Genomic DNA, 12,320 nt, shown 5'->3' with positions numbered 1-12,320 from the left:
TGCTTCCCAAGAATATACAACAATTCTTCTCAACAAAAGAAGAGAAATATAATCTTAGAGAAAAATGTAATTTAAAACATTTGTACGCACGTACAACACTTAAAACCTTCAGTATATCAGTATGTGGAATTAAATTATGGAATGGATTAAGCAAAGCAATCAAACAATGTACTAATATGATCCATTTCAAGAAACTCTTCAAACTGGAAGTGTTAACAAAGTACAAAAATGAAGAACCATGATAAACATTCTGATTTTACTCACACATTCATTTTCAAAGTAATCTGATTTATCTCATCGTATGGATTAAAATTTAAGCAATTATTTATTTATTTATTTATTTGTATTGTGATTACTTATTACTTATGGAGTATACATTGTGAATACATTGAGAACAGGAAGTGAACAAAAGTTTTAGCAACTGTTATGTAAAGAAAAGGGGTAGGATTAAATAAGCTCTGCTTCTTCCTCCTCCTTTTCGAACATGTTGGAAAGAGAAACTGGAAATTGTGATGTATCATGTTGTATGCTTGCATGTTCGAAATAAACTCAAACTCAACTCAACTCAACTCAATTCAATGGGAGTCTGGCGGCAGATTTCTTGCCAGTGGTGCAACTTGAATCCCTCCCTGTTAGTGTTGTTACACCCTCCGACAACACACCGACGAGGCATGATGTCTCCAAAGTTAAAAAAAATAGTCAAAAAAACGGAAAATAACAGAGCTGAGACCCGGTGTTTGTAATGTGAAAATGAATATGGCGGGTGTGTTACCTCGGTGACGTCACGTTCTGACGTTATCGCTAAAAGACCGATAAACAGAAAGGCGTTTAATTTGCCAAAATTCACCCATTTAGAGTTCGGAAATCGGTTAAAAAAATACATGGTCAATTTTTCTGCAACATCAAGGTATATATTGACGCTTGCATAGGTTTGGTGATAATGTTCCCCTTTAAGCTTTTCAATCTGGCCCACTGGACATTCACAAATATATTTTTTTAGATCTTTAAGATGGAAAGTGTAGCTGCCATTATGATGTGCAGTGATGTTTTCAAATTGCCATACATCTTGAGTTGTACTTGTATAGTGCTTTTCTACCTTCAAGGTACTCAAAGCGCTTTGACACTACTTCCACATTTACCCATTCACACACACATTCACACACTGATGGAGGGAGCTGCCATGCAAGGCGCTAACCAGCACCCATCAGGAGCAAGGGTGAAGTGTCTTGCTCAGGACACAACAGACGTGACGAGGTTGATACTAGGTGGGGATTGAACCAGGGACCCTCGGGTTGCGCACGGCCACTCTCCCACTTCGCCACGCCGTCCCTATCCTGATCTATACAACATATTTCAATGATTGGTATCTGCGCTTTTGCATGACATATTAGTGACTAGTGTTATCCTGATACCAATATTATTGCAATACTTTTCTAAATGAAGGGGACCAGAAAAAAATGCATTATTGGCTTTATATTAACAAAAACATTTTAGGGTGTGGCGGACCGGTAATTTTCAGAGGCCGTATGGTACCGAATATGATTCATTAGTATCCCGGTACTATACTAATACCCGTATAGCGTACAACCCTCCTAGTTACTATGGTAATCTACGTCACAGCAGGTCAAACGAGGCACCAAGCAGTGTGGGCAGGGAGCATTTCCACAAAGTGTTTCCAGAGCGGCCAGCATGAAATGTGGGTGTCAGGGACAGACGTGGAAGGAGATTTTTACAAGAAAGTTCTAAAGCTTACAGATATGTCACATATATCAGATTGTAGATGTTTTTTGTTTTTTTACTCTTCACTTTCTTATTTTGATGTTTGTTGCGTTTTTGATGCATTTGGCTTGATTGTAAAATATGTCGATTAAGAGAGGGTGTGACGTTCAGATGTTCTCAGTATTCAGGGTTTTATCGTTCATTGAAAAGAATACAATTCCATTCCATTTTTAAGGCGGTCTGTCATAAATTTTTTTAGCATTCAATCAGACTTTATTGTGAGGTTTTGAATTAGTTTTCCTAAAAATAGATATACCGGCCGGCAGACATATTTTCTTCTCTAAATCTGGCCCCCGAGTCAAAAGAATTGCCCAGGTCTACTTTAGACTGATTAATGAGCCCATCAGAAATATGTAAACAATTACCCCCAAAGTTTCCCCCAATGCATTTAATGCTTCATATTCATATTCATATTTGTGAGGACATAACACTATATAAATCTATCCAGGCGATCATTTCGGCTGTGGAAACGTGATCCTTTAACAATCCTTGGCCATGGCAGGCAAAGAGCAGCACTGGAGACCAAGGAAGAAGCTCTCCTGTGTTTTAATAATAAATTAAGTAAACAACTTTCAAAGTATTTCATGTAATTTGTGATATGCTGGCATGTTTAAATGTAAAATTCCATCCATTTTCTTCTGCTTGACCCTATTGTTTTAACACTATGGACTGGACTCTCACACTATTATCTAGATCCACTCGACAGCCATTGCACCGGTTGCAAGGTTTCTCATTATAATCCCATTGGGTTGAGTTTTTTCCGGCCCAGACGTGGGATCTGAGCCGAGGATGTCGTTGTGGGTTGTGCAGCCCTTTGAGACACTTCTGATTAAATCCATCCATCCATTTTCTACCGCACTTGTCCCTGTCAGGATGGCGGGGGTGCCTAGAAGGTGTTGATATGGTGTCACATGAAATTCTGATTGTTATGGTTTGCCGAGGGGAAATGACGGCACACATCAGAGGGCCGTAATGTTCAATAATTTATCATATATAAAGTCGAGATATATAATAATACTAAACAATACTAACTAATAAAGTACGGAAATGGAGTGTGACAAAATCCAAGAATGTTTATAGTGTAAGACTGTGTGTGCTTTTGCTGAAGTACGTGTTACCAAGTGTTGAACAAGAGACGAGGAAGTCCAGGGGAGAGAGAAGTCCGTGTCAAAGCGGGAGGTCGAGATCTAAGAGGCAGTTCGGGTAGCAGGGGAACGACGACGAGTAATGACGAGACCCACAGCAACGTCAAACATGGGAACGGAGGTCTGCAATAGTATCGACACGACAAAGAAACACGGAGGGGAAAACAGAACGAGAGCAAGATTGCATTAAGTAGCTGATGATCGCTTACTGTACGGAAGACTATATTCCGGCGCCTGATGGCAGGTTCAGCAGGCTTATGAAGGCAGCTCCTTCATACAGGCAGGTATGCTGATTGCCGGTGAATGATTGCAGCTGGTGGCTGCTGCAGGGCGGAGACGCGCACGGTGAGTCCCTGGATGTGCACGAGAAGCAGAGCGCAAGGATAAGGGCGCATTCCAATGTGCCCTGGCCGTGACACTGATCTGGCTAATGTGAGCAGGCTACTGTATGACCACATTTTGTTGTAAACAGTGTTAATTTTGTTGACGAGAAATTTTCGTCATGGTTATCGTCAACGACCTTTTTTTCCTGACTAAAACGAGACAATAACTAAATAAAAAATAATTTACGTGGACTAAGACGATGACGAGGTGTATTGACATATTCGTCAACAAATAAAAACGAGACGAAAATGTCTGCCAGAGACGAGATCCAATCGGAACTCATTTCGTTAGGAAGAGGCGGGAGGAGTTGGGAAGAGAACCAATCAGAGCGACGTAGTAAGGAAGTTACGTATGCGTTTGAGACTGACCCGGGAATGCGCTGCAGAAGACAACATGTCAACGCCGGGGAGGAAAAGGAGAGAGGACATATGGGGAAATGTTATATTTGACGTCAAAGATAACAAGACGCAGTGTAAGAAATGCAGCGCGAGGATTACGAGGAAAAACACAACAAACTTGAAGCGACATTTACAGTCGAAATCACCCCGAAATCCACACACAGGTAAGCATTTTCCACAACATACAACTCACTCGACGTTATCCCGTTTATTACACGGCTTACTCGTTAAATACTAAATTTGAAACATGATTTTCATCAAAATACGACTTGTATCTGTGATTTTTCCGCTGTTTTGCTTTGACTTTCAGAAATTGAAGGGAAAGTTTACATATTACCCTTTAGTCGACTAAATCTACTGTAGTTTTCGTCGACTATAATCTTATGATATTTCGTCAACTAAAACTAGACTAAAACTAAAACAATTTAAATAACTAAATTATGACTAAAACTAAATTACATTTTAGTCAAAGGACTATGACTAAAATTAAATCAAATTTTGCTGTCAAAATTAACAGTGGTTGTAAATGACACAAATTCGACTTGTCCAGGGTATACTCCGCCAACCGCCTGAATGCAGCTAAGATAGGTTCAAGAACACCCCCCGCAACCCCGAAAGGGACAAGTGGTAGAAAATGGATGGATAATTATATCAGGGGAAATCGGAGTCACTCACATTTTCTAAAGTTTTACCTAACATTGTGACTATCTTTTTAAACGGGGCGCGGCACTAATTTCCCAGCGTCAGTTTTGCCCATGCAGATCGACCTTCCTCTTCATTTTCTTCCCGACACAACCAGATTTTTTTTAAATATTTCATCCTGTGCTCGGTTCTCGGAGACATGGCAACGTCAGGCTGATCGTCGCTTTGTCTCTGCTGGAAGAGTGAGAAAAAAGGACCTCCTACTGTTTTGTGATGGGTCAGATTGAGCCGAGCTCAAGCATATGACTACTTACAATATGATTTGGGTATGTGTAAGGGGGCGTGGTCTGAGCGTGCCAAGCCACCACATTTTTGCACCCACTTCCAAGTAGATTGCAATCGGCCAACTAGGGCTGTGTGATATGGCCTTTTTTTAAAATATCTCAATATTTTTAGGCCATATCGTGATACACGATATATATTTCGATATTTTGCCTTAGTCTTGAATTAACACTTGATGCATATTATCACAGCAGTATGATGATTCTATGTGTCTACATTAAAACATTCTTCTTCATACTGCATTACTATATGCTACTTTTAAACTCTCATGCTGATACCCTGCTGGTATCCGGCAAGGACAAGTCACAGGTGGAATAAATCCTTAGTGCTAAACTCCTTAATATTTGCACCTGGCTCGCTGACAACAAGCTATCCATACACTTAAGTAAAACGGAATCCATCCTATTTGGGTCCCATATCAACCTTAAGAAAGTCAGTGACTTCACTATAAAAGTGGGTGACAACGTTATCACCAGAAAAGATGAGATCACCTACCTAGGTTCCATTCTGGAGGCTAATCTTTCCTGTGATAAAATGGCCACCAAGGTAATCAAAAAGGTCAACCAAAGAACAAGATTCCTCTACAGAATCTCCTCTCTGGTCAATAAAAGCACCTTGAAGATTCTAGTGGGAACTCTCATTCAACCCTTTTTCGATTACGCTTGCACCTCCTGGTACCCCAGCACCTCCAAAACCCTCAAATCTAGACTTCAAACATCCCAGAACAAGCTCGTCTGGTTACTTTTAGACCTCCACCCCAGATCACACCTCACTCCAACCCACTTCTCCAAAGTGGGCTGGTTCAGGGTGGAAGACAGAGTAAAACAACTTGCAATGAGCCTAGTCTATAAAATCCGCTACACCTCCCTGATACCGAAGTACATGTCAAACTACTTCCTTAACGTAAATGACCGCCATAACCACAACACCAGGGGAGCTCCACAAACCACGTTAAACCCAGATTCCGATCTAACAAAGGTCTTAACTCATTCTCTTTCTATGCCACATCAATGTGGAATGCACTCCCAACAGGTATAAAAGTAAGTGCATCTCTAACCTCCTTCAAAGCCGCTCTAAAACAACACCTCCAGGCAACTTCAACCCTTTACTATACCCTCCTCCATTCACATCCCATCACCCCGGATTATAAATAACCTAATGTAAATAATCAAATGTACTTCTAATGTATGTACTTGTTCTTATGCTATCTGAACTCACTATGTTCTCTGCTGGCTGTACATATCCTACTAAGTAAGACCTACAGTATTTCAATGTCCATTTCTCTGTTGATGCAATTGTTGACGACTGAAGTAATGATATCAACCACAGCTCCTCATCCCACCCCCCGGATTGTAAATAATTTAAATAATTCAATGTACATACTATGATGATTAACCTGTGTGAGGACTTTATTATGCTGATAGTATATATTTGTACCATGAATTGATTAACGTGGACCCTGACTTAAACAAATTGAAAAACTTATTCGGGTGTTGTCATTTAGTGGTCAATTGTACGGAATATGTACTGAACTGTGCAATCTACTAATAAAAGTATCAATCAATTGACCAAAATTGTATTTTATTAAACAGTTATCAAGCAGTGGCACAAACTTTCATGTCATTTCCAAAACAGAAAGTGCAAGATTGTCAGAGATATTTTAAAACAAGCTATTAGTGGGCTTTTGTACTTGATGTCACTAAGATGACATATCGAAACAACACTAAATTAAAGTGCACTTTTTGTACAAAACGCCACTACAATAGTTTAAAACAAATAAAGTGCACTTTTGTGCATGATTTTGTGGGCGTGCGGCAACGAATGGAGACGTTGAAATGAGGAGTAAGCACTCTTCATTCTGTAGCAGGTGACTTTTCAAATGATGCTACATAGTAGCAGTAATGCTACTTTTTGTAGCAACGCTTTAGCACCACACTTGACAAATTACGGTTGTCTGTTCGACATATTCCCGCTTGAAGCCAAACCACCGCCAGACGATGGACCCCTTGCGGTTTTTCTTGGGAATTAATTCTTCCTTCATTTGTTACCAGATTCGCACCTTCTTTCTCTTGTATTACCACTTGCACGGCTCCGCTAGCATCACAGCTAACGTTACCCAGTCTGTTACCTCTCTGCTCCGCGAGGGCGTATACGTACGATGTGACAGTATGTGACGTATGTAAGAAGGTGCGCTTGCCGCGTGTGAGAAGGAGAGACAGGAAAGAGTGAGGAGAGCCTGTAGTGTAATGCCAGCAGCTATAAGCATATGCGTGAGAACGTATACTCGAATATCACGATATAGTCATTTTCTATATCGCACAAACCAGCGATATATCGAGTATATCGATTAATTTGCCCAGCCCTAGGGGCAACAAAATTGGTTCTGATTTTTTTACGTGCAAACAATCTAATATATCTGAATTTTTACTTGCTTGGGCCGTTTTCTGGATATGAACCGACATCTATTTTCAGTAGGAAAGCCACGTAACTGTTGTTACATGAGGCCTGTGGTCTGTCAGAGAATAAGAAGACGGAGTAGGAGCAACTCAGAAACGTTGTTGCTTTATTTATATTTAGCAAAAAAAAAATCAGAGCCCTCTAGATCAGTGGTTCCAAACCTTTTTTCAGTGATGTACCCCCTGTGAATTTTTTTTTAATTCAAGTACCCCCTAATCCAAGCAAAGCATTTCTGGTTGAAAAAAGAGATAAAGAAGTAAAATACAGCACTATGTCATCAGTTTCTGATTTATTAAATTGTATAACAGTGCAAAATATTGCTCATTTGTAGTGGTCTTTCTTGAACTATTTGGAAAAAAAGATATAAAAATAACTAGTGATTCAATTATAAATAAAGATCTCTACACATAGAAGTAATCATCAACTTAAAGTGCCCTCTTTGGGGATTGTAATAGAGATCCATCTGGATTCATCAACTTAAATCTAAACATTTCTTCACAAAAAAAGAAATCTTCAACATCAGTATTTATGGAACATGTCCACAAAAAATCTAGCTGTCAACAATGAATATTGCATTGTTGCATTTCTTTTCAGAGTTTATGAACTTACATTCATATTTTGTTGAAATATTATTCAATAAATATATTTATGAAGAATTTCTGAATTGTTGCTATATTTAGAATATTTTTGAAAAATCTCAAGTACCCCTTGGCATACCTTCAAGTACCCCGCGTACCCCCATTTGAGAACCACTGCTCTAGATCAGGGGTCTCAGATATGCGGCCCGCAGGCCGCAATTGCCCCGCAACACGTTATTTTGTGGCCCCCACCTTATATGAAAGTTTAATGTTAGTGTGTCCCGCAAGTTTCATATGAATGGACCCTTTCCCTATCTAAGAACAGTCACAGTTAGCTCAAACATATGTGTTTTAAATTTCATGTTTTGCGCGATAATGCACATTGGAAGATTACTCCCTTACGCTAAATCACCCCCCACCCGACAAGGAAATATATTTAAAGTATTTTTTAAATGTGTAGAAATTTTAATAATCATAGTTTACAGCTAAATTCAGTACTTCATAAAAATTGAAATAAATGTCAAAAATTCAATCTAGTAAACTGCTGGTTTCTCTGCTTAAATATGAACAATGTACTTCAAATTTATTGATCATTTGTTATTACCATTCACTAGCTTCCCCTAATAAAAAGTGTGTATATACTTGCAGGATCAGCTACAAGACAGCCTACAGAAGAGGTGTGAGGACCATGTACAGGCGGCGCTCTCAATGCTGTCCGGGTTTCTACGAGACTGGAGACCTTTGTGTTCGTGAGTCGTTTTTTACTTTTATTGCATTTACATCGATGGTCTCCGAAGTGTGGCCCAGGAACCATTTTTATCGTGCACCTTTTTTTTTATGGGCCCTTGGCATATTCTAGAATTAAATGCATCCATTATTAATGATATACATTATTACACAAATTTGCTCCACCGGAAACACAAACCTAAGCCCTGGATGATAGTTTAACATACGTATATTAATCTACATTGGATTGTTTTTAGCATCTTTATGCTCAATATTTGTCAAAACAGCCTACCAATACCTAAAAGCTTGGAAAACGATGGAAACCCCTTATTTACCTGATACAATATGGCCTGTATGACTTGAAAAAGATTAGAATAAAAGCTCTGCATAGTACTTTGGTGCCACAAGAATGTTTTATTTCACCTGCAGGTCTAATGCACCTAATTGCAAAGTGCAAGATTAATACATTCAGACTTTCCTGATGTAGTCCTAAACGGGATTTTTTTAAAATGCTCAATTTCAGATGGAATAGGCTCCAGCTCACCAGTGACCCTTACCCAAAAGATAGGTGGTGTTGAAAATGGATGGATGTGTAGATATACTGCTCGAAAAATTTAAAGGAACAGTTTTTTTTATCAGGGTATGGCATGAATTCAATTGCACTTTTCTGATAAGGTCTTGGTCAGTTACAAGGCAGAGGGGGTTGTTAATCAGTTTCAGCTGAATTGGTGTTGATGGAATTAACAACAGGTGCACTAGAGGGGCAACAACAAGATGGCCCCCAAAACAGGTCTGGTTTTGCAGATTCAGGCCATTTCAAGTTACTCCATCTTGATCTTTTTTAACTGTTTTTCCACAAGTGTTGGCTTTAGCTAGAGTAATTTTTACGACTGGGAGCATGAGGCGATTCCTTAACCCTCCTGAAGTTGCGCAGATTGTCCAACTCCTCCAGGATAGCACATCCATGCGTGCTGTTGAAGATTTGATGTGTCTCCCAGTACAATCTCCAGAGCATGGAAGAGATTCCAAGAGACAGGCAGTTACTCTAGGAGAGCTGGACAGGGCCGTAGACGGTTCTCATCCCATCCTATCGGCGGACTCCGCGGATGAGACCACAAACCGCGCATCTCTAAAGCACACATATGTTTTTCTTTTGTATGCATTTTAAAATGTAGCCTAATACATGGCTTGTACTCGGTGGTTAACAATGTAGCTAATGGGAGTCATATATTACATAGAATACAATAGAAGGGACAAGCGGTAGAAAATGGATGGATGGATGGAAGGACCTGCATATGAACCAAGTAATTAACACATGGTTTCATAACATTTGACAAGATTGTAAACTGTAGGTTGGATATATGATTGAATTAGTTCTAACAAACACTCTTGGTGCCACTTAGACACATCATCAGTGTTGCATCCTGGGTTCATTGGGTGTTTCAGGTCTCGCATCCGACACCCCCGTCCAGGTGAGCCAAGCGGGATTGATCAGGCCCCAACTTGTGTCTAAATAGCTTGAGTAGCCCACGGATCCCCCCACTTGATCCACAGCCATCTTGATGCCTTTTCTGCTGCGTCGGTGATGTCTCTGAGGGCTTTCCTGTTCTCCAGTCCCTTCACTCCCAAAATTTTGAATGCCTTGATGAAAGACTTTTAGACTACTAATGACTGTCTGATGAAGTGCGCGCAAAGGAGGTTGATGCATTGATGGTAAAACGGAAAACCCAACAAGGACTTTTTGCCAAATTTCACACCCCCAGAGATGCAGCCGTCACGACAAGTTTTGTCATTTCTCACAAAATCGTCCAATAAAGTAAGGCGTTTCTGACAGAGAGTTTATTAAGGAGTGCTTATTGGACTCTGCTGCGCTGCTATGCCCGGAGAAGAGGGACGCATTTGCGAACGTGTCACTCTCCCGACGCACTGTAACGAGGCGGGTTGAGACCATCGCTGGAAACTTGGAGCTTCAGCTGAAGAAAACAACGGCCGACTTTGATTGTTTTTCGCTGGATTTGGATGAGAGCTGCGATGTGTGTGATACCGCCCAGCTGCTCATCTTCTTACGTGGGATAACTGCAGACTTTCAAATCGCGGAGTAGCTGGCAGCCATGCAGTCTCTTTAAAGGGGAACAATATCACAATTTCAAAAGGGTTAAAAACAATAAAAATGGCTTGTTGTATTTTTTGAAGTTTTTTTCAAAATTTCACCGGTCCCGGAATATCCCTAAATAAAGCTTTAAAGTGCCTTGTTTTCGCTATTTTCGAAACCACTATCCATTTCCCTCTGACGTCATACAGGGCTGCCAATACAAACAACATGGCGGTTACCACAGCAAGATATAGCGACATTAGCTCGGATTCAGACTCGGATTTCAGCGGCTTAGGCGATTCAACAGATAACGCATGTACTGAAACAGATGGTCGGAGTATGGAGGCAGATAGCGAAAACGAAATTGAAGAAGAAATTGAAGCTATTGAGCGAATAGCTATTGACGCTATTCGGCCATAGCGTGGGTGTACCTAATGAAGTGGCCCATAGCATGGCTGCCTTATTAGCATCGCCGGTCAAATGTGCAGACCAAACGATCAGGACTTTCGCATCTTGTGACACTGGAGCAACTTAAATCCGTCGATTGGTAAGTGTTTGTTTCACATTAAATGTGGGTATCTAGTTTCAAATGTACATACAGCTAGAGTAAATAGCATGTTAGCATCGATTAGCGTAGCATGTTAGCATCCATTAGCTGGCAGTCATGCCGTGACCAAATATGTCTGATTAGCACATAAGTCAACAACATCAACAAAACTCACCTTTGTGATTTCGTTGACTTAATCGTTGTAAATGCATTTGCAGGTTATGTCTGTCTTAGCATCGCCGGTCAAATGAGAAGACACTTTGGTACATTCAATGGGGGTCTGGCGGCAGATTTCTTGCCAGTGGTGCAACTTGAATCCCTCCCTGTTAGTGTTGTTACACCCTCCGACAACACACCGACGAGGCATGATGTCTCCAAGGTTCCAAAAAATAGTCGAAAAAACGGAAAATAACAGAGCTGAGACCCGGTGTTTGTAATGTTTTGAAAATGAAAAGGGCGGGTGTATTACTTCGGTGACGTCACGTTCTGACGTCATCGCTAAAAGACAGATAAACAGAAAGGCGTTAAATTTGCCAAAATTCACCCATTTAGAGTTCGGAAATCGGTTGAAAAAATACATGGTCTTTTTTCTGCAACATCAAGGTATATATTGACGCTTGCATAGGTTTGGTGATAATGTTCCCCTTTAAGAGACAACTACAGGTAATAACTTGTTCACAGAGATAAATGCGTGTTTGGACATGTTAGGACTGAAATGGGACAAGCTGGCAGGTTTGACAACAGATAGTCGTCCAAATCTGACGGGGAAAAATGTTGGACTTTTAGAGAGGATGCAGGATAAAGTGACAGAAGTTGACATTTTTGCATTGTATTATACATCATGGAGTGTCGTGTAAGACTGTGTTCAAAATAAAACCGTCAAAAGCAATCTGCTTTTGAATAAAGTTAAGTTAGATTAAATAAAATCCTTATTATTATTATTATTATTTATCTTGCAATTTATCGCAAATAATTTAAGCAAAATTTAATTGAAATATTGTCGTTGTGGCCCTCCAGCAGTGTTTGGGTTGCTCATGCGGCCCCCGGTAAAAATTAATTGCCCACCCCTGAAATAGATGTAAAAGAAGTCAAATGGTGCATGATCCTTCTCAGCATTACTACTGTTGCTGATATAATAATATTATTGTTTTTTTTTACTGTACTGTACTTTTAACAAGAAAATAGGAATGCATCGTTATAGTTAGAAGGAATCTCTTCGTTTTCAATCTC

The 12,320-nt window shown here is 40.1% G+C and overlaps 1 protein-coding gene across 4 annotated transcripts in view; it reads left to right on the top strand.

Annotated features, from left to right (window-relative positions):
- The window catches only part of LOC133542931 (multiple epidermal growth factor-like domains protein 11), a 445,750-nt gene that overhangs the window by 177,905 nt on the left and 255,525 nt on the right, over positions 1-12,320 (top strand). For all 4 annotated transcript variants that reach the window (XM_061887206.1, XM_061887204.1, XM_061887205.1 and 1 more), the window contains exon 4: positions 8,374-8,474. In XM_061887206.1, coding sequence (XP_061743190.1) covers positions 8,374-8,474 — 101 coding nt within the window. The remainder of the gene's footprint in view (positions 1-8,373; positions 8,475-12,320) is intronic.

The sequence above is a fragment of the Nerophis ophidion genome, linkage group LG25, assembly GCF_033978795.1.
Source record: "Nerophis ophidion isolate RoL-2023_Sa linkage group LG25, RoL_Noph_v1.0, whole genome shotgun sequence".
Taxonomy (NCBI): domain Eukaryota; kingdom Metazoa; phylum Chordata; class Actinopteri; order Syngnathiformes; family Syngnathidae; genus Nerophis; species Nerophis ophidion.
The sequence above is the reverse complement of the archived record's forward strand: the minus strand, read 5'-3'. Positions and strand labels throughout refer to the sequence as shown.